The 27,681-nt window shown below is 39.7% G+C and overlaps 2 protein-coding genes across 3 annotated transcripts in view; both read right to left on the bottom strand.

Moving 5' to 3' along the window:
- Positions 1 to 27,681, bottom strand: part of SAMD13 (sterile alpha motif domain containing 13) — a 38,213-nt gene that overhangs the window by 6,583 nt on the left and 3,949 nt on the right. For both annotated transcript variants that reach the window (XM_058177482.1, XM_058177481.1), the window contains exons 2-3: positions 20,190 to 20,274; positions 11,588 to 11,699 (exon numbers count right to left, since the gene is read on the bottom strand). In XM_058177482.1, coding sequence (XP_058033465.1) covers positions 11,588 to 11,699; positions 20,190 to 20,274 — 197 coding nt within the window. The remainder of the gene's footprint in view (positions 1 to 11,587; positions 11,700 to 20,189; positions 20,275 to 27,681) is intronic.
- Positions 7,749 to 8,447, bottom strand: LOC131195515 (dnaJ homolog subfamily B member 6-like). Its single transcript, XM_058177479.1, has one exon. The coding sequence runs from the start codon at positions 8,445 to 8,447 to the stop codon at positions 7,749 to 7,751; it is 699 nt and encodes a 232-aa protein (XP_058033462.1).

A 27,681-nucleotide genomic window follows, 5' to 3' on the forward strand; every position in this document is an offset into this window, starting at 1 on the left:
AGTGGTCATCCATCTAACAAGAAGTGACTCTGGGCAGTGTAAAACAGTCAATAAAATAATATGTATAAATGTAACATTGCCAGTTAAGAGACCTGCCTACTATATGCTCTGATCTTTCAGACTGCTAAACAAATAGAAAGTCATAAACAAGTAAACTAATTATGTAACTATATAAAGAACAATTGAAAACCCATATATTTATTTGTAATGAGTTTAGGTTAGGGCTCTTAAAACTCATGTAAGAAGTGCTCCAGCAAAGAGAAACTTTTTCAAACAAATGTCACTAAAAATTCCACATTATGAATACTAAACACTCCAATATAATAGTGAAGGGACATAATTATAATAGAATAGGTAGAATTAGTGGGACATAATAGTAGAGTCAGTAGTCTACTATTTGACTTGCTGTTTTGCTTCTGTAAGAATTGCTTTGCTAAGAATTAGAATTGCCTCTGCCATTTGCTTCTACCAGTGATCTCACCTCTGTGTTATCTTGTTTTTCTGTACCACTCTGCGCCTGGTGGATATCTCAAGAACCCGGTTGCTAGGCGCTCAGCCCCTCTGCTCCTGTTCCTTACTGCACAGCCAATGCAGGGCTACAGTGCATGGGCCGGGGGGCAGAATTGGCTACTAAGCTGATGTCTCTGAGGGTATAAAAGGACGCCATACCTTCCCCAAGGGGTGGCTATTCCTCACATGCATTGTATCTGTATGTTCTGGATATAGTCCCACCCAGTATTTTGTTTTTGGCCATAAATAAAATCTGCTTCTTTTTGCAAGCCTCGTCTTGAGTCTCTCTCTTTGGCATTCTAGTGACAAGTACATTTTGGGACCTTACAATAGTAAAGGTTCCAGTGATTTTAAGCATTTGAATATTTAAGCAAGAACATATATTTACAACTTGTTTCTAACAAGTTCATACAATAAACTAAATCTAACAAAATGATTAAGGTTTTGCAGATATAGGCAACAAGCTAAATATGGAAGATATGCACGAACATTTTGCCCACATATGCAAGTTATTTGATACTTCCTTTCTTTTCTTTCCCCCCCATTTTTTTACTTCCTTCATGGCACAAGCAATAAGAAGCTCCTAATTAACCAATTTCCTGTTTTTTTCTAAATTGGGGAACTATGCCTAGAGTTTCAGAGAACTCTAGGATATTAAACCAGTTTGAAACTTGTTTAAAATGCCAAGTTGTTCCAAAGCTGGTAAGATATATCCTGGTGAATGAAACAGGAAACAATATTTAATTGTTATCTGGAGGCCTTCTTGTGTGTTTTATATTACAAAGGGTGGAACAAAACAATATATGTAGTAAAGAGAGATAATTTAGACATACTGAGTTATAACACAAATAGAGATACCATAATTGGGGCAATAAAAACTGTTCATGTCTTACTTAGGATAAGTTATATCCAAACTCTGATATAGTATCACTATCATGGAAGTAATAGTCTGTTCTATTCTACACTGATCAGACCGCATTTGGAATACTGTGTCCGGTTCTGATCATAATACAAAAAGGAGGCTGAGCAACTGGAAAGAGTGCAGAGAAAAGCAACAAAGATGGTAAGGGTTTGGAGCAGTGGTGGGTTGCCCCCGGTTAGGACCAGTTCACAAGAACCAGTAGTAAAATCGGCAGGAGGCTCCGCCCACCGAACCGGATGTCGTTAGGAAGTTTCTGCGCATGAGTGCAGGTGGTCCCATTGCAAACCGGTAGTAAAAGTTAAGTAGAACCCACCCCTGGTTTGGAGGCTAAATCCTATGAAGAGCGGTGAAAGGAACTTGATCTGTTTAGTTTAAAGAGAAGGCTAAGTTTTCCAATATATGAAGGGATGTCACAGGGAAGAGCAAGTATATTTACTCTCCCTAACATTTAAGGGTAAGACAAGAATCAGTGGGTGAAACCTTTATAGTGAGAGATCCAAAGCTGAATTAAGGAGGAATTTCCTGATGTGAGAACTATTAGGCAAAGGAACGGCCTCCTGAATTTGTAGATGCCCCAACACTGAAGGATTTCAAGAAAACATCAGGCAGCTATTGGTCCAGAAAGGTATGAGAATTCCTGCTCAGTGGAGGAGCTTGGACTGAAATCTTCCAAGATCCTTTCCTGACCTATGGTTCCATGATATACTTCATCCAGTAAATGACATCTACTATTTTCCATGTGCTAAAAGATTAGGAAAAGACTCTTATAAGTTCTTCTTACATCAATAATCCTAATGAAATAGAATTCATTACTCACAAAGTTGGAAGGTAAGGTCCCTGGTTCCTACATCTGATATCATTTACACCAACTCATTTTCTTCATATAATGAACAATAACCCTTTTAGGTGCATGCTTGCATGCCACATATACAACAGCCTCGGTTGTTAGAATTGAGCAAGAGAATGAGCAGATCAGTGGTGGGATTCAACTTTTTTTTATTACTGGTTCTGTGGGCATGGCATGGCTTGGTGGGCGTGGCAGGGGAAGGATATTGTAAAATCTCCATTCCCTCCCCATTCCAGGGGAAGGTTACTGCAAAATCCCCATTTCCTCCTGATCAGCTGGGACTTGGGTGGCAGAGAATAGATGGGGGCGGGGCCAGTCAGAGGTAGTATTTAGCGGTTCTCTGAACTACTCAAAATTTCCATTAGTGGTTTTCTAGAACTGGTCAGAACCTGCTGAATATCACCTCTGGAGCAGATGCCTATCCATGGGTTACATGCAGTGGAAAAGTAGAGAATGTTATATGGACTAATCCAGTGGCCCCCAACCTTTTGGGCATCAGGGACTGGTTCCATGGAGAAAGGATTTTCTGCAGACTGGAGCGGGCATGATTTTGCATGCTGATTGCATTGTGTGGATAGAACTTTGTTTGCATGGCCCAGTTTCTGGCACGCCATGGACTGGTGCTGGTCCACAAACTGGGAGTTGGGACCTCTGGACTAATCTGCATTTAGTTGCAAGGGTGATGTCCTTGCTTACCATAATTAATGCTCGCCATCGCTGGGTGACTCAATGTGATTCAATGCTTTGTTTCTGGACCACATTCACTATTTGATCCATCTCCAATCTCAGGAAAGTGAATTCTTATATACATTCAATCTTTTCACCATCAACTGTTATTTTGACATGTCCATTCCTCACAATGATCATAAGCTTGGTCTTTTTGGTGTTCAGAAGGCGGCCAAATTTCTTGCTTGGCTTTTTAATGCTTTTGATCAGATGTTTTAGGCTTTATTTGTTTTCCAATTTGGTTTGAGAGGGGAGTTGTTTTTTTTCCAGCTTATTGTTGGTGTTCCTCCAGTCATCAACAATATGATGAAATGATTAGAAGGAAGCCAAACACTATTGCTTCTTCAAGTTCACTTTCCTTCTGATCATTTCTGCAAATTGGCTGAATCAAATAGGTGGAAGAATGTAACTGAGCCGCACTTTTTTAAAATCTTGAACTAACTAATGTCTCCATATAGTGTTCACACACTATAATGTAGTGTATGATTTATGTATACTACACCAAGTTGACCAGCAGAAGTGGGTTTCAGCAGGTTCTGACCAGTTCTGGAGAATTTGAAACCCATCGTTGACCAGATATGTTGGCACACCCAGTTCTTCAAGGGACCTTGAAAAAATGCTTTTAAAAGGTAAACAAAAGGCTCTGATGATCACAGCTGAGCTGCGCGATCATCAGAGCCCTTTTTTTTTTTACTTTAAAACATTTTTTACAATCTATTCGGCCAAATAGGTTGTAAAAAAATGCTTTTAAAAGTAAAAAAAAGCTGATCACACACATCCCCGCACGCTGTTCTACTTACCCCATGCCTCCTTTTGCCGTGCACTGCATGCCTGTGCACACCTCGCATTTGGTGTGTGGTATGTAGTGCACATGCAGCACACGTTTGGCATGCAGCACACATGCGCAGGCAGCGAACCAGTACTAAACTGGTTCAGATTTCACCACTGAATGAGCACTTATCCTTTCTAATTCTGTAGTCATGTGTTCATTTTCTATATTTTCTATTTTTTGACCTAAGGCTGTGATAGTTGAGGGTGGTACAGGCCTCAGTAATTCTTGGAAATGGTATCAACGCCTGGGACCTTAGTGTTTGGCAGCTGGCTCATTGCCCACACAACTTCTTTCTGAAAAATCACTGGTTCTATTTCCCTTTCCTTATCATCCTGAGGAGGCTGGGCCTCTTTGTTACTGGAATTCAGCTTTTCTGTATGTTCTCGCCATCTATTCTTGGCACCTTGTGGGTCAGACAGTTCTTTCCTTTACTTGTTTTTGATGTGCTTTTATGATCAGTAAATGGTATTTGCATCTTTTTGATTTGCATACGTGGAATTCTGGTATAGCTCTTCATGCAGTCCTTTCTTACATATTTTTTTTTTGTTGTTTTTTTTTTGTTTACATTTGTTTACATTTATACCCCGCCCTTCTCCGAAGACTCTGGGCGGCTTACAGTGTATAAGGCAATAGTCTCATTCTATTTGTATATTTTTACAAAGTCAACTTATTGCCCCCCCAACAATCTGGGTCCTCATTTTACCTACCTACATTTTACCTACATTTTACCATTTCTTAGTTTGGTAATGAAACATTTACAAGAAAACCATCAGGCTCGGAGAGCCTCAAAGACTTTACATCTCTTCTTACTGTTTGCAATGCTAGTCCCAATAAACTTTGTGGTATTATCTTGCTGCTCTTTGGAAATTCGTATTCAATCTCCTTGCTTGTTCCCATTTGCCTGCTCTTTGGTTGTTTTTCTTTGCTCAGCTATTCTGAAGGTTTCATCTGTGAGCCACTTGCGCTTTGTCTCTAGCTTCTTGTATAGTATGTGTTCAAACTGTTGCTTCAATGATGGTCAATTGAATTTCTTGTCACGGTTCATCTGGCATCTTCTCAGCAGTTGTCCAGCAGTTCAAACTTATTTTTTACTTCAGTTGCATAGGGATTTTGGAGATGTCTAAACTTTTTGCTAGTATGGTCTTTTTGATATTGCATAATTTCACTCTGATCTTAGCCACCAACAATTCATGATCTAAACTGCAGCTGGCACCCAGATGTAATTTGACAGCCAGGACTGAACTGGACCATTGATGGATGCATAGAATACAATTGATCTGATTATGGTACAGTTTATTTAGTATTGTTCAAGCATATGAGCAACGCCTGTGCTGTTTGAACCAGGCATTCATAATTCAAAATCAATTTTCATGGCAAAAATTGAACCAAATTATCACCTGTATCATTCCTCTCCAAAGTCCAAAGCTACCAGCGATGCCTGTTTCTACTAGGTTCCCAACTTTTGCACTGAAAGTATCCAGTGTGTAAACAATGTCTTTTTGGGGCACTTGTTTTAGCACTTTTCTTGGCTGACATACAAGCTCTGTTTCAAGCTCCATTGCATCAGTTGCTGGGGCATAACTTGGACAATTGTGATGTTGAATGGCATAGATTCAGATAGTCATAATATGATAATTAATCATCAAGAAACTTTCCACTGCTTAGGCAAGTTTCTTGCTTGTGATAAATTCCATTCCATTTATAACTTTTATAAAATGAATTTCTCAGAATGGAAATATCTGTTGTCTATCCAGTGTCACTCACTGATGCCAATGAGGTCAATTTTAAACCTGGTCAGCTCCCACTGGATATTGAATTTATCTTGGCTCATTTCTTGGACATTCCATATTGCTATCCAATGTATATAACTGTGTTTAATTCAAATATTTTTCACCATAAATGTCTTTATTAAATTTTATACACAGGGCTTATAAGCCATTTCCTTCTATTAACTCTGAGTGGCATACAACTCCCTAATACACTTTGTGGTTAAAAACTTATTAGTTTGAAAAACAGTAAATAGAAATATTTCTTTTATTATTGTAATTGTGAATGAATATTGTGAATAAAAAACATCAACAATAATAAAAAGAAACCCAATCTCAAAACTGAGAGGCTATTACAATGCACCAGTTACTCTGGCTTGGTGGAAAGTTTTCTCAGTTTCCTAAATACCAGAAGGAAGGCTTGATCAGGAGGAGGAGTATTCTAGAGCAAAGTGGCAACCCTGGAGGTGACAGTCTGTTTCTGAGGGGACATATAGTGGCTCTGACCTTCTTGAGCTATAGCCTCAAGAAGGGCTATAGGTCCAGAAGCACCCACAAACTGCAGGCCAACTGCATCCAGGGATGTAAATCTTATTCAGAATTAACAATGGAATTTCACTGAAATTAGCAGTCCTTCAAACTCACAACCACTCCACTCTGTATGTTGGGACTGAGTTCTATCGTGTTTCTCCAGCCACCATCCCCTCCAATTTACAACCAAATACCTCACCACCTAACCATTCTGCCGATCACTACCGGTAGGTCAATAGAGGGGAAGCCCTTTCTAGAGGTAGTCCACAGCTAACATGGTAATTGGGTCATGAACTCTTGTCACTAAAAGGTCATAGTTGACTTACAATGGCTCTGCTGATTTACAACTAATCACTGACTAGTTCTTGTTAACCAAGAACTACCTGACTTATCTATTCTCCTGTCTGTCCCCACTCTCACCATGGTCCCGATGGGAAGAGTTCAATTCACTCCCTCTATAGCCTTATACCTTCCCTCTTCCAATTTTTTTTATTCTTCTTTTCTTGTCATATCTGTACATTATTCTAGCCTTCCAAACACAGCATAATTTCTCTAGTAAAGTAATCCTCATCATGTCGTGCTTGCAAAAAACCACAATAGCTCTTCTCCAGGCACAGATTAGTACTCTGGGAAGCAGGAACTTGAGTCTCTCTAACCCTCGACTCTTGTCAGCAATTTAAAAAATGATGTATGCTCTGGCAGATGCAGCCAGCCACAGCTATACTGGGGCTTACTCAACAAAGGTCTGACTCTCTCAATGTTTGCTGTTGATGATCTTGTTTTAGCCCCAATCTGGCACAGAATGGCTAAAATCAATCCAGTCCAATTCCTCTGTTTTTCCCAATCCTTGGAAAATATAATCTGCTCTGGCTAAAACACCCACCAGCAGCCACTACAAGGCTCAGACAGGGCTGCCTCTAATATTGTTTGGACAGTGCTAAGGCCAATCCAGCTCATCTCTACTTTTTCTTTTCATCTGATCTAAATTCTTGTATGCTGTCTCACTACCTCCAAGGAGCCCACTACCTCCAACACAGCCCAGAACAAGGTTGGCATTTCAGGCAAGGTTGACTATTTCTCCATCTTCTGAACAAGTTCCACTCTCTCCTCAATCTCAGCTTCTTAATCTTCAGCCACGTTATGGTACCACTGCAACAACATTTCTGACTACTCAACCACTTTGATTAAAGTTCACACTTTATAATAAAATATTTTTTGTTTTTGTATTTCTTTTTATGCTTTTTAGATTTTTTATTTTTGTTTTCTAACTTGTAGGATTTTAATTTTATTTCTGTTTTTTTTTTCCTTTCTAAATTTTCTGTACCCCACCATCCTTATGCTAGTCTTGGGCCAAAATAAAGGTAGATCGAGTGATCAATCATGATGTTTCATATAGTCCACACAACTTAAAGGTCACCAAGTTTGGAAAAGACTGTTCTAAAAGGTAACCGGCATAATTCCCAAGTGTTAGTATATGTGTGTGCCACAATACGTGAGCGCCCCAGATCCTGGGAAGAAATGTATGTCAATAAGCCCACATGCAAAATAGAGCATATGTTTTAAAATAATTTCCAGCACAGCAGCTGTCCTTACCTGGAATAGCCTGAAAACACTTCAGTGACAGATGGGTTCTTCGTCTTTTTCAACACGTTCTTTGCCATTCACTATCGTTCTCTTTGTGATGATTTTCTTGCCATTCACAGTTTTGCTGGTTGTGATGATGGAGCGGAATTTGCCATTTTTGCCCCTGTTTAGAGATGTGATGGAGGAGCGGGAGCAGCTCTCTGGGATGTTAGAACCAAAGGAAGTGAAACCAGTTCCTACAATGGGGGAGACACCCGTGATAGAAACCGAAAAGCTCCTGTCAGTTTTGCTTCTACATCTGCGGGGATTTAGCCGAAGCCCAGAAAAGTCTTCAAATAGATTGTCAAAGATATCTTGAGGAAAGGAATCCATACCCATCTGTATGTTCAGCTGTGGTCCGAAGAAGCTGAATTCAGGGTCCACCTGCCTTCTCCCATGCCCTTTGTCCCCATGGCCACTCCTCTGCACATTTTCAACTCTACTTTGCCTCCCTGCAGGTTTTGTTTCATTTAACTTCTTTTTGCTGGATTGGTCGTAGGCATCTCGTTTTTTAGTATCAGATAAGACTTCATACGCTTTAGAGATTTCTACAAATTTCTTTTCAGCTGCTTCTTGGTTTCCTGGATTCTTATCAGGATGTACTTTTAAGGCCAACTGCCGGTAGGCCTTTTTAATATCATCTGCAGATGCACTTCTTGATACTCCCAAAACCTCATAATAATTTACCATCTTCTTTAAATGTTGATCGCAACAGGCTGGTCTGAGACAAGTAACTGAACAAGGTCTAGAGGCCTTTTTGGAGCTCTGTCAGTCTCACAGTTGAAGTGTAAAATACATTTGAAAGCAAACAAAAAAAACATACACTCAGAAACCCCTGACCCATAATACTGTTAAATATGTATCATGTCAGGGCTTTTGGTAATCTTAACTGGGGTAATAACTAATAAGCTCAAGAGAAGGAAACTGTTGATTTCAAAATTATTCAAACAGTTCCCTGTAAAAGATTATGATGTCATCACTGGATAAGCTAAATAACGGTTAGATTTTGTTCATTTGCATACTGCAGCCCCATTGGCTCTGGGGTGGCTTTAATTTATCCTACATGCAAATCAAATACAAGATATGAAAAGATCCATATTATTTCACAAACTCATCCCAGTTTATTACCAAAACCTACAAAATTGTAAATATCAAGCACAGCTTTCTGGCAACTAACCTGGTAATTTTAGTGAACGACACATCTGCTGATAATTTTAATCAAAATTTGAAATTCCATCTCCATAGTCTCTTTTTTACACCAGCATGAAAGCATGATTAGCAAGCATGATTTTCAATTATTTGTTTTAATCCAGCACTGCAGAAGCTGATGAAATATTAGAATCATATGCCTAGAATTGATCACAAAACCAAAAAATGAAGGCCACGATTTGGTGGGATCAGGACTGTCTGCTGTGTGTGTGTATGTGCACACACACAAGTGCATTGTTCTCAAATAAATTATAATGGTGCAAAGTCCTATCTTTCTTTTATCTGCCCCACCCCCCAATATCTGGGAAGGGGAATGATTCAAGCAATCGACTCCAATCATGCCAAAGCAGCCTTTTAAATGTTACTGCAGCAGCAACAGATGATATGATAGAAAAGTGACTCCTGTAATAATGTGTAAAGGACAAGAATGGAAAAGAAGGACATATGAAACATCTAAAAACTGAAGGCTTGGTTGAAATATCTACAATTCCTTATCTTTCGAAAGTTGGTATCACAGCACAACAACCCCATTTGAACCCCAATTTATCTAGATAAAAAGGATCTTTGGTTTTTTTTAAAATAATCTCAGTATTCATAGTCTCTGAAATAAATGTTTTCCCCATTTTTGTACTTAAAAGCACCATTTTCCTTATGGTTAGTGGCCTTACCACCATCAGTGTGCAATCCTATGCAAAACCAGAGTCCCATCAAGGAGTTAAAGGAATCCTTTCCAAAATATGAGCACAAAGCATCAAATATACAATTTCCCTATGGCTTTGGGATCCTGTTTCAAAACTTGGAGCTGATGCCATCCTGCTGTTTTCCTGCTGAGTTTCTCGAGCAGTAAAATCTGAAGGGTACTTAAAAAAGAGCACTCAGTTAATAATGAGTACTGAGGAATAAATAAGTGCTGCTGTATTAGCAGCTTTTCATTAGACAGCCATAACACCTAGTGGCAATTATAGGTAGTCCTTGACGTACAATCATAATGGTGCCTGCACATTACCATCCTAAGTCATGACAGTCATAAAGCAGATCACCCACATCACCAACTGAATTTAATGAATTGTTTTTGTGGCAGTCATTAGCAAATTCACGATCTTTAAATCCATTATTCACTATGATGTGTTCATGCCAAAAACTGAGGTAAACAATGATTTTCAGCAAAAACATTGTAAATCGCAGTCACGTGGCCACAGGAATGTGAACTGGTTCCTAAATACCCATAATGTGGTCACGGGGCTACACTCACACCCACACCCACACCCACACACCTGGGGTACTATTCACTTACCTTCGCTACTGGTTTGCAAATGTGAATGCATGCGCCACCTACGCGCATGCGCAGGATCTTCATGCGCAGAGTATCAAAAATGGGACATAATGGCACTGGGCGGGTGGGCAGAGCTTCCTGCAGCCACCGCTACTGGTTCGCCCAAACCAGATAGAACCGTCTGAATACCACTACTGACACACACCCATTGGCTGTTGGAATTTTGGAACTGAGTTGTAAGTATCTTTGGGGAATCTGTCATAATTTTGAACAGTCACTAAATGATCAGTTGTTAGTCACAGACTACTTGTATGTAGTGAAAAACTGTTACCGCCTCCTCAACCCTTTCATTCATTTCAGATGTATCGGTGCCAACCTAAGGAAGTCTATCATGGGAATGGAAGGGTACAGACATTGTCCTGGTAACAATTATTGTTGTGGTCCGTCAGCAGCCTACGGATCTGGCAACGGAGAGACAGCAATGAGGCTGAGGTGAGGCCAGGGCCATTGGGGTGTGGACTCCAGAGCCTCCAGAGATTGATAGTAGTGAGGCAGAGGAACAGGAGGAGCCTGTTCCTAATGCATACATGAGAAGAGGTGCCAGAAGGCAAGAGCAGCTCAAGCAGGAGGGCAACTCAGGAGTAGGGCCAAGAGATGATTGGCCCCCATAAGGCTTAAAACAGACCAGCACCGGCATTTGAGCTTTGCCAGAAAACAATGTTGTAGCTGCGTCTTCTGCTTCATCTTCTGCTTCATATACATCTTTGTTTTTGTGGCTTCTGGATGTTTGCCAGGAACGGCCTTTGGCAGTTTGCCTAATTGGACTAAGGTTTGTTAGATAACTGAGGAATTTGTGTTGGGAGGCATTTGTTTTACTTTGAATTGAACGACTCTGGGAATGAAGTAATTCCCAGCTGTTCGAATAAAGTTTGTTTTTCCATGGACTAAATTTATTACTACCTACTTGGGTCTGGGTCACAACAATTGTGTAGGTGATTGACATTCCCATACTCATTTTCTACCATGTAGCTCAATTTTAAAGTGCCAACCAATTCACTCTTAACTGCATTCCTTGAGTGCTTATTTTGTTTACTTATTGCATTATTGCTCTCTTCATTTATGAGTTCAGAGTACAGGCAGTGTGTGTGTGTGTGTTTCATTTTACTCTCATAACAAATCTATGGTATACATTGGTCTTAGTACAACTGGTCCAAGGTGATCCAATGTTATTAAGAGGATATTTGAACCTGGATCTTTGCAATGCCAAAAATATGCCTGTAATGGTCCCTACTCTGAAATCCCACAAGCTGGAAATTAAAAGTAAAAAGCTTTGTGCAAACAGATTTACCTGTTCTTGAAAAGCATTTGCTTGTTCTTCAAAGCCCACTGTTCTGAAATAATTCACCACATCTGTAACTGCCCAGTCAGCCGGATCAGGAGGTCTTCCATTCTCTACCAAGCTACGGAGTTTTAAGAAATTCAAACAAAAATGAATCTTTGGCATGGACGGACAAACTAACACAAACTAGCTACTCAACTGCTCTCTCAAGAAAAAGAAAACCATCAGGGAAAACAATCTTAATGATATAACCATCTTTTAAAGACCTTTTAAACTACCTTCTCTGTGTGTCCACTTTCTCTATATGTCCATTTAGAGTCCACTCTAAATCCTACCTTCTGCAAAGCCTAAACAGCCATTGTCAGTTTGGTATCTGTTGTGTGTGGCGGTATTATAGAATAAAATAGAATAGAATTTTATTGGCCAAGTGTGATTGGACACACAAGGAATTTGTCTTGGTGCATATGCTCTCAGTGTACATAAAAGAAAAGATACGTTCATCAAGGTACAACATTTACAATCTCTACAATACATGGCCTACTTTCACCACTGGCTTGCTGATACCTTGTAATACCCTCCAAAAAACTGCCTTGTAAAGATACTGCTTCCTGAGTGTCCTTCCAGAACATTTTAGGCACAATAAACTATCATGCAGGTTGGCCAGAGAGATGGCATAAAATGTCTCCAGGCAGAAATATTAGGGCTAACTGAGGTTTTGAGCCTGCCTTATTCCAAATCTAGCACTTAAACTGCCAGACACATGCACATGCACACACACACAATATATGTAATTATAGCAGTGGTGAAATCTAAACCGGTTTACTACCGGTTCTCTGGCTGTGTACGCACGCTGTGTACGCGCAGTGTGCACCATGCACCAAATGCGAGGTGCGTGTGCAGTGCACACCAAAAGGAGGCATGGGGTAAGTAAAACAGCCCACGTGTGTGTGTGTGATCAGCTGTAGCAGGTGGTTCTCAGAACCACCCGCCACCATTGCTACCGAATCGGCAGATCCGGTCTGATCCGGGAGCATTTCACCCCTGAATTATAGGTAGAAAATATACCGGCATATAGTTCTAATCCTATAAGCATGAAGTGGAAAAATTGTATCATAGAGCAGGGTTCGTGTTAGGTGTCCCCTGCCCTTAATTGAGTGAAGTTAAACTTTTTTCCTCCATTCAGCAACAGTAAATGACAAATGTTTGGGTGCCTTGTCTCTTATAACTCTCCCAAAGTCATGTAGTGATCTTCTTGTTTGAATTAAAATTTGAATTCTGCTCTTCCTATTCCAAGTCTGCTTTCTCTTTCGCTATAGCACTTCCTAGCAAGTGTTGTCAAAAAAATATGGACTGATAAGGAGCCTATGGCATAGGCACACATGCTTTCTTTATTGTAAATGCCAGAGAGCCCTTTTATTATTACTTTCCCCCAATAATGCAGTCTTATGCAGACTAAGCAACCTAATAAATGAAGAGCTCTGAATAAAGTTTAGCATTAAGTTGGGCAGGACTAACTGTACCATTCCTGCCTCCAAAACAGAGATTGAGGATTCATTCCTCAATTCAAGCCCAGAATATTTCTTCCAATGTCTGCATGATTCAGAGCAGGGATGGGTATGCAGACTCTGTGATAAATAATCAGGTATATTCCAGCTGAGTTCACAGCAACACAGTTGCTAAGCGAAACATCATGTGACTGTGATAGACTTAAGATGTCACTTTCCATTTGATTGTTAGGTGAGACCTCTGATGTTTTTACTGCCAGCTTCTCCGTTGATGCTATCTATTGGACGCTAGTTGCAGAATAAGCAAAATAGAAATCACCTTTGCGCTTTTTACTTTTTCTGCTCTATTTTTTTTCTTTTAGTTTGTATTAGTTTCTACTATTGCAATTACTGTATAATTTTTAATACAATTATTTTTTAAAGGAAATGGTTTTCAGAATTGCCAGCCAAGTGATATGTAAGATTTCTTACTCTTTGCACTTGACTTCTGCAGTTATGTATTTTGTTATCCCTATAGAAACATACACACATGCTTACACACATACCCAGTGCAATTTCCTCCCCCTTTTGCTATTTGCCCTTTCTCTGCTGTTCTGTGCAACAATCTTTTTTTATATAGCTATTGCAACAGAAAGCTCGCAAAACACACCTTGTAAGTCTTCAAGCAGGAGCATGGTAATAGCATTGCCCAATTCCAGATGTGCAGTCTGAGAATCATCTGCATGTCAGCTCTCTGTTAATCTAAAACTGACCCATGCAGATTCCATGTGTAAAAAGATTATCGATGTATTCCTATGCTAACTTTTATTTATTTATTTATTTATTTATTATTCGTATTTGTATACCGCCCTATCTCCCGAAGGACTCAGGGCGGTTCACAGGCAAATAAAAAACATATATATACAAATTAAGAAAACCATTAAGAAACTTATTCAAAAAGCCAAATTATTAAAAATAGTATAAATATTAAAACCAATTAAAACCCCTATAAAATTTAAAAACTAGTCCAGTCCTGCGCAGATAAATAGGTGTGTTTTAAGCTCGCGACGGAAGGTTCGGAGGTCTGGAAGTTGACGGAGTCCTGGGGGGAGTTCGTTCCAGAGGGTGGGAGCCCCCACAGAGAAGGCCCTTCCCCTGGGCGCCGCCAGACGACACTGCCTAGCTGACGGCACCCTGAGGAGTCCCTCACTGTGAGAGCGCACGGGTCGGTGAGAGGTATTCGGTAGCAGTAGGCGGTCCCGTAAGTAACCCGGCCCTATGCCATGGGCGCTTTAAAGGTGGTTACCAAAACCTTGAAGCGCACCGGAAGGCCACAGGTAGCCAGTGCAGTCTGCGCAGGATAGGTGTCATCACGGAGCCACGAGGGCTCCCTCTATAACCCGCAGCCGCATTCTGAACTAACTGCAGTCTCGGATGCCCTTCAAGGGAGCCCCATGTAGAGAGCATTGCAGTAATCCAGGCGAGGCGTCACGAGGCGTGGTGACCGTGCATAGGGCATCCCGGTCTAGAAAGGCGCAACTGGCGCACCAGGCGAACCTGGTAAAAGCTCTCCTGGAGCGGCCGTCAAATGATCTCCAAAAGACAGCCGTTCATCCAGGAGGACGCCCAAGTTGCGCACCCTCTCCATCGGGGCCAGTGACTCGCCCCGACAGTCAGCCGTGGACTCAGCTGACTGTACCGGGATGCCGCATCCACAGCCACTCTGTCTTGGAGGATTGAGCTTGAGCCTGTTTCTCCCCATCCAGACCCGTCGGCCTCCAAACACCGGGACAGCACTTGATAGCTTCGTTGGGGTGGCCCGTGTGAAAAGTACAGCTGGGTGTCATCAGCGTACAGCTGGTACCTCACACGAAGCCACTGATGATCTCACCCAGCGGCTTCATATAGATGTTGAACAGAAGGCGAGAGGATCGACCCTGCGGCACCCCACAAGTGAGGCGCCTCGGGCCGACCTCTGCCCCTGTCAACACCGTCTGCGACCGATCGGAGAGATAGGAGGAGAACCACCGATAAGCGGTGCCTCCACTCCCAATCCCCCAACCGGCGCAGCAGGATACCATAGTCGATGGTATCGAAAGCCGCTGAGAGGTCTAATAGGACCAGGGCAGAGGAACAACCCCTATCCTGGCCCTCAGAGATCATCCACCAACGCGACCAAAGCCGTCTCAGTGCTGTAACGGGCGGAAACCGGACTGGAGCAGGTCTAGATAGACAGTTTCATCCAGGTGCAAGGGAAACTGATATGCCACCATACTCTCTACAACCTTCGCGCGAGCGGGTTGGAGACCGGACGATAATTACCTAAAACAGCGGGTCAGGAAGGCTTCTTGAGGAGGGTCTCACCACCGCCTCTTTCAAGGCGGCCGGAAGACTCCCTCCACCAAGGAAGCGCTCGTAATTGCCTGGAGCCAGCCTCGTGTCACCTCCTGGTGGCCAGCACCAACCAGGAGGGGCACGGGTCCAGTAAACACGTGGTGGCATTCAGCCTACCCAACAACCTGTCCATGTCCTCGGAGCCACAGGGTCAAACTCATCCCATAAATGTCACCAAGACCACCCTCAGACGCCTCACCTGAGTCACGCAATTTTGGTCCAGACCGTCCCGAAGCTGAGCGATTTTATCGTATAGATAACCGTTAAACTCCTCAGCACGCCCCTGCAACGGGTCATCCGCTCCCCTGGTGAAGGAGGGCAGGTCACCCGAAACAGGGCGGCTGGGCGGTTATCTGCCGATGCAATGAGGAGGCGTAGCTCGCCTCGCTTCCCTCAATGCCACTAGGTAAGCCCTATTATAGGACTTCACTAGTGTCCGATCAGCCTCCGAACGGCTAGACCTCCAGGAACTCTCTAGGCGTCTTCTCCGGCGCTTCATCCCTCTCAACTCCTCGGAAAACCAAGGAGCCGGTTGGGACCTGCGCCGGGTCAGAGGCTGCAAAGGCACGACACGGTCTAAGGCCCCCGCCGCGGCCCGTTCCCAGGCCGCAACAAGTTCCTCAGCCGTGCCGTGAGCCAGACTCTCAGGAAGTGGCCCAAGCTCCGTCCGGAACCTCTCCGGGTCCATCAGGCGCCTGGGACGGAACCAACGTATCGGCTCCGTCTCCCTGCGGTGTTGAATGGCGGTCAGAAAGTCCAGAAACTTGGTTCACACATGGGCATGAGACATAATTTTTAGCTCTTCAATCACGTTTGGATGCTAAAACCCAATACTTTCAATGATCTTAGAGCCACCTCATCCAATGTAGTACCTACCACTTCGAAGCCAGCATAGCCAGGAGTTAGCGATAATAGGAATTGAAATCCTATACATCCAGAGAATATCTGGTTACATCAGGCTATTTGAGAATAGAATAGAATAGAATAGAATAGAATAGAATGTTTTATTGGCCAAGTGTGATTGGACACACAAGGAATTTGTCTTTGGTGCATATGCTCTCAGTGTACATAAAAGAAAAGATATCATCAAGGATTCTAAGGCACAACACTTAATGATAGTCATAGGGTACAAAAAAGCAATCAGGAAACAATCAATATCAATATAAATCATAAGGATACAAGCAACAAAGTTACAGTCGTACAGTCATAAGTGGAAGGAGATGAGTGATGGGAATGATAAGAAGATTAATTGTAGTATGAATTAGAAGTATGAAACTAAGTAGACCAACTTTATAAAAAGACCTTATATAGTGCTGGTGGAACAGTACTCTTAATTTACTGAACTTTATCCAAACTTCTAAGAATAATGTGATTTGATCCAACCTATAGGCTAGGAGTATCCAAGGTCATCCACCCCTTCAAGAATAATATAATAATTAGATAATCACATTCTACTTAAATGTATGCCTTGGGTTCTGTCTATTTATTTGGTGATTGCTCTAATTTAATTCAATGGAATCTACTTTCGAGAAAATGTGTATCAGATTTGAATCCAACCAAATCATTAGTTTTTAGGATTAGTTCTGCCATTACTATAGAAAATGAGAAATACAGAGACCTTTAATTATAAGTGTAAGAGATTAAACGGGGTCTGTCTTTGAATAACAGTGCAATGATAATGTGTAATTGTCCCCCAAATTAGTTGTAAACAAAATCTAAAATGAACCTGCATGGTATTTCTGTAGCAGAAACTAAACCTTAATTCCATACAATGTTGCAAATATACTGTACATGGGAGGTAACCTGAAAATGTATTTATAAGACTTGCATGATATAATTTCAGGTTCCATCCAAGAATCCTACAGTTGAATCCTACAGGTTCACATTTCTACTTTGTGCTACTTTGTTGCTACAGTGACACCTACTGGCAAGTAGTTTAAAATACACCTAAAGGAGGCCATGAATTCTTGAATTCTGACTGAGGTTTTTCCAAATATATTGGGCGGAATGGACAAAGTTGAAGAGCTGAATTAAAGCTGTTTACCCCATCGCCTAGTATCTGACACCACCAAGTCTTTCAAGGGGAAAGACAGCTTGATAGTTTCAATTCCCCGCCTCAGGCGCTACTTGGATTTTTCTCTTGCTTGATTGGATATTATACACATGGTACCAAGGAAAAAGGATATGGAAGGTGGGAAATGCACATATTTAAAAAAAAAAAATCCCTTTTGCTTAGTTGAGAGATTGGAAGTTTTTTTATTACAGTACTCAAAACATGTAACCATTTGAGACAATCATGAAATTATTTTAGATAACAAGAAACGAAAATTTATTTAATTTAACAAATTTTGACAACTGAATTTTTGTTTTAACAGTGGGAGTTGTACTGCAATTTATATGACACTACACACAACTTATGTTTTCTTGTAACACTGCTGAGCTTGTGGATGGTTCTTCCAACTGGTAAGAATTCTTGCCCTTCTGGTATCAGGATGATCAATACTCTTATCTGTTTTCACCACCCAAACCAGAGTTTCAACATTTTGTTCTTGGGACCTACAATAAATATGGGTAGTCCTCGACTTATGACCACAATTGAGCCCCAAAGCGAAACATTTGTTAAGTGAATTCTGTCCTACTTTACAACCTTTCTTGCTACAGTTGTTAAAGTGAATCAGGCCTCCCCATTGACTTTGTTTGTAAGAAGGTCGCAAAAGGTGATCATATGACCCTGGGTCACGGCAAACTGTCATAAATGTGAGTCAGTTGCCAAGCCTTGGAATTTTGATCACATCACCATGGGGATTTTGCAATGGCTGCAAGTTTGGAAAACGGTCATGTCACTTTTTTCAGTGCCATCGTAACTGTGAACAATCTCTAAATGAACTGTTGTAAGTCGAGGTCTACCTATGCTGGGCCTTTCTTTCCTTTAATCCAACAGTAAATGATCTCTGCCATTTCTGAATTAGCAGGTATTAGCGGATATACTATATTGCCTGTTGCCAATGTCTGTCCTGCCTCTATCTGCATCTGTTCTGGTTCACTGCCGATTAGTGGGGCGCTGATTTTATGCATGCATGCAGCACATGATAAGCAAAATTCTTGGATGAATCACTCAATTGTCATCCCTTATTTTAAGCATCTCACAAGCTGGCAGAGAAACACACTTGCAAAGCATGGGGGCTATAACAAGAATGGGATGTGTCTGATTGTCATGTCTAGGGTGACTTCCTGTGCTCCTTTTCCTATACCTCGTGCTGTCATTTTTAAAAAATTGCTGCCTCTATTACTTCTAACCGAGTTATTTTTTCACAGGGTTCCTGCCACCCTTTCGTTTATGCTGACTTCTAGCTTTCTCTGCACTCTTTTCTGCAGGCAATGGAAGGTGAAAGTGGGGTTGACCCTATCATTCCATTGTTTCACTGTTGGACAGGTACGCTCTTCCTGTACTGCTGACAAAGCAACCTTGTGCTACCGAACAATTTTGACAGATCACTACGTTAGTACTGCTATATTTGGTGCCTTAGAGAAACGGCAGTGAAATGGTGGCCAATGAGCCAGATCAAGGCCGTGAGGAGAGGGTGTACCCAGATAAAGGGAAACTGGCCACATTTTGCTTCCACCTACTATCAGTCGCCTGATTATATTTATAAATTAATGAGAATCCACAACAAGTTTAAAACTTGTTGATCACTGGATGTTCTTCGGCTTAAGAAGAAGATGACTGCTTCACACCATGATAGGTTCCCCTGTTATGGGAACATGACCAAAAAAACCCAGATAAAAATGGGGAAAGTCCACTTCTTCGGCCACTGCAGCAATATCCAGCCACGTTATAACTATTCAAGAGAGGGAACAATGGCAAAATCGAGAAGCTCTTTTTTCCTCTTCACAATTTTCAAAACGCTATTTACAGCAGGAGGAATGCCAGCTTTGGAGTCAGACATTTCCCTCTTACAACTACCACTAGATTTCATTTGATTGTGTTTGCAAAGAAGGAAACAAATGCATACCATATGAATTAAAACTACAGATGAGGCAGAGTATTAGCAATTATCTTTTATCTTCCTTTTGTGTGAAGAGGTGGTGAGAGGATTATTACTTGTTACTTGAGGATTGGCAACCGCTTAGAAGATACTTAAGTGATGCCATTATTAGTCACCTAGAGGGAACCTGGTGGGCTCATAGCAAACCCTGTATGTTCTTAAGTGGTAGGTAGTCAGCATGAACTACTCTACCAATCTTTTTGTTTTATAACTGCTGATACCCTCCATGACGCTGCTTAGCAAACAGGCTCTTTAAACACTTAGAAGAGTTTTTCTCAACCTCGGCAACTTGAAGATGTGTGGATGTCAACTCCTGGAATTCCCCAGCCAATATGCTAGTTGGGGAATTCTGAGAGTTAAAACCCATACATCTTCAAAGATGAGAAACTCTGCCTTAGAAGGTATATTTAAACATGCATCAAAAGGTTAGGATGACAATTGAGCCTAGACAGTGATGATATAAAATACTTTAAATCAAAGATATGCTTCAGACATGATGTCCCTAGTCCAACAAAGATTTCAAAGTCAGAACAAACTCCACTTGTATTGACTATATTGTGACGTTATCAAAATAACATTTTAACAATCTTTCAAGATAAAACTACAGCTGTATACCATTTTTGGTACCCAGAAGATTTAAACTTCAGCTCTTTAAATCAATATACAGCATTTAAGAGGACCACTTACTTTTCTTTGTCCAGAGATCCATTTTCCTTGTTTTCCATGTCAATGGACAGCATGGAGATGTCAATGGGATCTTTTATGTCAGGAACTAAATCAATAAAGAAAAAAGGTGCATATATTTACTAGCATTGTTGTAAATGTTGTAGAATGTATTAAACCTTGGTTTTCCTGAACTATTTTTAAACCTGGTCCCTACTGCCCACTAGTGGGTGTTCCAGTTTTCATGGTGGGCGGTAGGGGTTTTGTCTGATACTCAAGCACTTTCCTTTTTTTTTAATTTAATTGACTTTTTAAAAAAAGTTCATAGTATTATTTAAAAACATTTTCATTACGTTTTCATAAAATTCCCCATGACAATTTAAATTTCTGAAAATATTATTATTATTATTTATTATTATTTATTAGATTTATAAACCTAATTTATATTTATAAACAAATATACTCTTTGTATCACCTTTTTATACCTACCGCCCACTTTTGTATCTCTGTTAGTAGTAAAATTTTCTAACCGTCCATCGGTTGCACAGTAATGCGCCGTGTATTGTCTGTGCATGCCTCTCGCGCATCGTGGATTGGGTTTGGGGGGGGCGCCAGCTACCAGCTCTGCTCGTCTGTTACAGCTGGGTGGCGTGGGGGGAGATGCGCGAGCTATTCTGGGATGAGGCTCTTTTGTTTGCAGTCGCGCTATAGCGCCATTTAGTTTCACTTATGTAACGTGAACTAAACTTATGCGTGGGTGATACAAATAGTATATTTTCAGAAATTTAAATTGTCATGGGGAATTTTATGAAAACCTAATAAAAATATTTTCTAAATAATGCTATGAATTTTTTTTAAAAAGTCAATTAAATTAAAAAAAAAGGAAAGTACTTGAGTATCAGACAAAACCCCTACAGCCCACCATGAAAGCTGGAACGCCCACTAGTGGGCGGTAGGGACCAGGTTGACTACCACTGGTTTAAAATGTGAGAGGTCTATATATGTGTACAAAAATATCGTGCAAATATAATTAAGAAGTAAACTAACACTTTTATGCATGAAGTAACATGAGAAGCTTATTTGAATACAGAAAACCCTTCAGTTGTCCTACACAGAACGCAGTTACAGGATCTTTAACACACTGCCATCCAGATTTGCTACAATACCTCTTATTTAGGGGGAAACCCCTAAGATAAATATAAGGTATTAAGAGATGCAAAGAAAAGAAGAGGATTAGGCTTACCAGATATGAAACTATATTTTGCTGCCCACTGTTAGGTTTGGCTGAAAGAGTGGGTACTGTATTGCAAGAGACAGGCAGCAATTGGAGTGTGAAGTCACAATTTTGAGATTTAGGTGGCATGGTTATCTATGGTTTCATAAAATTAATATAAATGTAGACTTTAAAAATCACTATGTCAGGCAGGCTATTCTTAGAATATGGAATAAATTTAAACTTAGATTTTTTTCTGAAAACACCTTTGTGGCGTTCAACACAAGAAGCATTTTATAGACGGGAAATAATAAATAAAAGTAAGTAGTTAACATAGCATGATGTATTAGAATTTTCTCAGGGGGACTGCAAAACGAAATCAAGAGATTTGATAACAGAATACTCTTTGTAAATGGTTTTCTTATGTACAACTGACAAAAAGGTTTAAAGTGGATATATATTTTATTGTTTGGAACAGAAGTAAGACCGAGTTTGAAACAGAATTGTATAGTAATGATGAATGTTATTGCTAAAATGTATACACTTTTGTTGAAATATGAGACAGAAGAACAAAGGAAAAGTGAACAATAAAATTGGCTAAAAATTTGGTTGTGTGGCTAAATTTTCCATTGGAATGGACCAATGGAAAAACATGAGGTTGAAAGTACGGAAACTTACATCAGGCAAGTTTTAAGGTTTTAACCTTAAAGAGCATTTTAACAAAATAAATAGTATTTCTCACCAGAGAAATTGTTTAGCATGTATAAAGGCATTTTGAATCTTTCCTAGAAATGTGAAAAGGACATTTTATCATGCTTGACAGACATGTAAAAAAAATGAACAAAAAAACCCCACATTAATTCAGAAGAACTTAAAAATTAAAGTACAATTGAAATCAGAGACTTTTCTTTGTGGGCTAATAGACAAGGAACTAAAAAAGTAATAGAATGTTTTTAAATATGGCAATTGCAGCAAGACTATTTTATGCTCAAAAATGGAAAGGTTTAATACTACCCACAAGGGAGGAATGGCTGGTAAAAATGATGGAACTTGTGGAGATAGCTAAATTTACTTTGATTAGACAAAAAAAAATCACTTATGGCTGACTGGAACCCATACAGAATTTTTTCCTAAAACAGAAAAAATAACTTATGTGGTTTTGATGATTAAGAAAAAAGATTTGTGGCTTTGATGATTAGGAAAAAGTGAGCTTTTCTTATAATTCTAGACTAACTGTGTAATCATACCTGTATTCGATGCAAAGAAAATTAGAAACTTCCATTTTTTATTCTTTCTTTTTTTCTTTCCTTCCTTTTTCTTTATTCTGTATTAGTTTGGGGTAGTTTTCATGTTCTCTTTTAATAAAATGTATATAAAAATACCTCTTATGTAGGGAAAGTATCTTTTTTTTTGGTGAACAGCACATTCAAGATCAGGAAATTTAAATTATTTAAATTAATCTAAATTAATTTCTTCAAGACTTTCGGTATAATTTGAACCTCAAGAGACTTTTATTTAATTAAGGTAGGTAGATGTTTTCTAGCCATTTACTTCTGTGCCTGTGCCAAGTCCACGTTTGTTGTGTGTGTTTGTATATGTGTGAGTCTATTCTATTCATTTTTTAAGTAATCCCACTGTTTTTTGTTTTCTTTTCCTAAGTATTACACCTATCCTCTCCTTGATCATCATCTTGCTCCAAGCATGATCAAAGAAAGCCATTTTTAGCATTCGTAAACAAGTCTCAGCTAAACTCGGCCTTACCTTTCCTACCATTATGTTTTGAATAATCCATTTTTCTTTGGAAATATTCCTACCTGTTTAAAAAGAATCTTTTTGTTAATGAGCCCTTGGAGATATACCTGTTTTTTTCCTTTTCCACCTGTACTAATTCTTGATATACTGCAAGTATTTGAATCTTTACGAGGGGTTTTTTTCCTATTTAATTTGGAACCATCAGTGCTTTTTAACTTTTTTTCCTGAACTTCTAAAAATCAGCTTTCCAACTATCTAATGAACTTATCCACCATTAATATTACAAATTCCCAATGGCATGAACATTCCCTCTCTCCCTACATATTGCTTACAGCTCCACTTTATCCAAGTTGGTCAGGATTAAGTTTTGACAGACCTTGTTCTTTTCTCTAGCTAGGAGCTGAAGCTGTCAGCAAATTGACTCCAAAACATATCGGATATTTAAATCCTAACAGAGTTCCTTCCAGCAGTGGCAGTATAGTGGCAGTGTAGTGGTAGTGGCAGTGGCAGTAGCAGTGGCAGTATAGTGGCAGTGGCAGTATAGTTTGAAGCCCCTATAACTATATGATTCTGTAAAAGTATTGTCTTCTATTGCACAAAAAATGCTATTTCTATCATCTAGCTCATCACTGTCAAAACTTAGAGGCTGCCGAGTTACGCATATATAGTGCCAAAAGAAATATAATTAATGCAATTTTCCAATGTCTTTTTCTTTAAGCAAATGCAGGAAGTTGCTAATTTAATAATTTGACTAGAGGCAAAGGTGTCAGTCAACAGCCAGTTCTATATTAATTCTTTTATCTGGCATTGTTATCACTCAGACCTGAAACACTATCATGATCAGCCTACGGCTCATTAGAGTTTCTTGTATTGTATTCTCACCTTTCTCTGATCTGAGTGGTTGACAACTTCTGATTTTGACCTAAATTCAGTTGCTGTATCTGGTGTAACCTGGCCTATACTTTCTCCCTACAGCGCTTAGGTTTTAGTTTTAGACAATGGGAGCATAATTTTAAAATAGGGAAGAAGGCGGGAAAAGGTTTGATTTCACAGCACTGTGTTTGCAGCTATTGTTCAGCCATTTTAGTGTCAAAACAGTGTTATCTGTAAGGACAGGATGGAAGGGGACAGAAATCTTTCCAGCATCTTTAAAACTGGGATTGCTTGACAAGTGATTCCCTTGTTCCTTTCTCCAGTTTACCTTCTGGAAGAACAGCAGGAAAAGAAGGGAAAGGAGACAGCAATCACAGCTCCAACATTTTTTAGCCTGTGCTGGCACGAAAAACAAAAATAGAGGAAGTATTTTCAGGCAAATAAGAGGAAAGGATCCAGAAAGGTGAATAGGTTCATTTGTTCCTCTTGTCGGTAATTTTGGGGATGCCACAGCTTCATTAAGTCTGAGAAAATGTCGACTCTTGCCCTTGGACTGGGTGACATGTCTGAGGAAGTGTATTTCCCACACCTGTGAAAAAGCAATGCTGAAGCGATTCTAGAGAGCTTTGATACAAAACCATGCAATAATGGCAGGAATCTGAAAGGAGAAAATATTGTATTATGGTTTAGACAGTCTTTTTCCAACTGGGAACTTGGAAATTGTCATTTGGAAACATCAGAAGGTTTTATTTCTGAGGAAGGCAACCCTAAATTCTAGAATTAGTTCTTTTAATGCCATCCTAATCTAGGGACTGCCTACCTGACAATATAGTATGGCTTTGCTTGAATTTCTCTGTCTTCCTTAGCCTAATACATCTTGCAGCATCTTATAATTCTGTGTCTAGAAAGAAAGGGAAGGTGGTAGCATGTAACATACACTAAAGACCTATTACACAGACAAGGGAAAAGACTTCATCTCTGTGGTGCCATAGCGTATGATTAGATTTTATATATTAAAGGAAGGTCATTAGGAAGAGGTAATGATAAGAGCATGTCTACTAACAGTTTAATTGTATTGTTCTTCTATACCTGCATATTACTGGAGAGTTTGGTCTATTGATTAAAGGCACCAGGTTAGTAAGCAAGAGACCATGAGTTCAAGTCCTGCCCCAGCCATGAAAGCCTGCTGGGTGACTTTGAGCCACTCTCTAACCTTCTCTCAGCCAACTCACCTCACAGAGTTGTTGTTATGGGAAAAATAGGAGGAGGAAGGGGTATTAAGTATGTTTGCCACCTTGAGTTTTTTATAAAAAATAAAAAGTGAGATATAAATATATACATATAAATAAAAATAAGGTGTTTGACTTCTCTCCCTCACTAGAGATTTTCAAGCAGAGACCAGATATACCTACACCTATTGAAGTGTACACTAATTCTACATTTCGGGGCACCAAGCAGCTATTTGGATAAGCTTACATGTCTTTCTCCAAATTCTATGATTCTGTATTTTGTAACCATAACACATCCTAACATATATGTGTGTTCACTGTTTTCTTGGGAGCCAAAGAGAAGAAGAATTGCATTTTTAAAAAAATTATTCCTTCAAGAAGAGGCAGGCACGAATTGGCTATTTAGGTAAACATGATTCAGAGATTGTATTCAGGTCTTTCTTTTATGTAATGTCTTCATTTACGGTAAAACCTTTCCCAGCAAACAGAAAAGTGAAAGAAAATATTTCACTTGCTATGTGTCTGACTGTTTGAAGTAACAAGAGTTGAGAAGGCAAGTTAAAAAATAGGGCAATTCTTACACTTAGAAATTAAAGGAAACCATGACAGCCTTCGTTACATTTTCAATAAAATTCCTCCTGTCTTTTTCAGAACAGCACATGAAGCTCCAAAAATCCAGGATTTGCTTATGTTTATGCAACCCAGGAGAGAAGTTTATTTTATCATTTTACACCCCAAGCCACTTTCTTTGGATTGTTTTTTTCTTTAACAGTAACCATAATGTTTGCTAGTAGGAAGATTTAATAAAAGCGAATGGCTTAAAGAAAATTAAAAGAGCAAAATAATATATTTTAATTTTATTCTGTAGAGAGAAGATATACAGATAACTTCCTTACAGATAATGCTCACTGACCAGATTATTTCAAACCGATTTACATTCACATACCCCTAAGGACTGTTATCTATGGCTGTATACACATTCCTCAACTGGTATCACATCAAAAATTTTATTCTCTTTATTTACTGTATTCAGTTGCATACAGTAAGAGATATGAGTCAAGGGGAAAAACCATTTCCTTGAACATACGTAAGTAGAAAACTGGAGAACCAGTTTGATGTAGTGGTTAAAGTGAGTTCTAGTCTTCCTTTAGGCATGAAAGCCACCTAGAAGACTTTGGGCTAGTCATTCTCTCTTAGTTCAACCCATCTCATAGGGTTGTTGTTGTGGAGAAAAAAGGACGCAGGAACATTAAATATGTACAATGCAAATTAACAAGAAATAAAGGCAAAAAATTAACAAAATTAATAAATATATAAAGTAGAGTTTTTGTAGGGAGAGAACTCCAAAACTTAAGATATGCTTGCTCCACAGAAGCTTATCCATTTATTATTTACAAGTAATCTTCAATTACTGACTGCTCATACAGGGACCATTCAAAGTTAAAACAGTTCTGAAAAAGGTTTATTGACCAGTCCTCAAACTTGTAGCTGTTATAATGTCCCTGATGTCACAATGCAGGTATTTGGCAACATCATGCAGTCACATGATCACTATTTATTACCATCACAGCCAGCTTCTGAGAAGTCAATAGGAAAGCTAGCAGGAAGTTGCAAGTCATAGTCATGTGATGTTGCGCTTAACAACCCACAGTGATTCTCTTAATGACTGTACTGGAACTGATGTCAAAAATTTGGCGCAGTCATGTGATGTTTCACTTTATGAGTGCATCGCTCCGTGGTGGAATTCTTAGACCCAATTGCAATCAGTAAGACTACAACTGCAGTCAGGCTACTTATAATTTGTCCATCTTGTCTTCACTGTTGCCTTATGTGTGGAATGGGAAGGGCAAAATGAATGGGAGATATTGACTCCATACTTCTGCAGCGGTACATAAAGAAGTCAAAGGAAAAAGCAGTACTCATTTTGCTTAGACTACTAATTATCTGCACTTTAAGTGTAAGCAAGTAAGAAATATTTCTCAAATGTCACATTAACTGTTCCATCATGTGTACCCAGTTCTATAAGTTTGCATTCTAATTTGGTTTTCTGTGATCCTTAAGCATTCCCTAGGGTTTGCTTTAGTCTTTTTGTAAGAAAGAAATACAGTTGCTTGCTCAAACCATCAACAGTGTTGTTGAATGCTTATCACCAGTCAAGGTTCTAGCTTCTATCTGCTGTGATGGCAAACTTTGTTGTGCCTGGAAGTTACCTCCTTCTATAAAACCTCATAATCACAGCTGGTGGAATATGGGAACTCATGCAATCAAAAGGATCCAGCAAACCTTCTCCTGTGATCAGAATAGATGCTTGTAATGTTCTTAATCCACATAGGGTAATTTCTGAAATTCTAAAGCCCTATATTCTTTTTCCCTGTATTTATTTATTTTTTCTCTCTCCAATTCTGCAAACCTGGAAGTCCCCCTAAACTTACTGATATCTTTTTTATGT

The sequence above is a fragment of the Ahaetulla prasina genome, chromosome 3 (genome assembly GCF_028640845.1).
Source record: "Ahaetulla prasina isolate Xishuangbanna chromosome 3, ASM2864084v1, whole genome shotgun sequence".
NCBI classification, from domain to species: domain Eukaryota; kingdom Metazoa; phylum Chordata; class Lepidosauria; order Squamata; family Colubridae; genus Ahaetulla; species Ahaetulla prasina.

What these genes read in the sequence shown, in the direction of transcription:
- LOC131195515 (XM_058177479.1), bottom strand. Translation starts at nt 8,447, where the DNA reads ATGGTAAATTATTATGAGGTTTTGGGAGTATCAAGAAGTGCATCTGCA.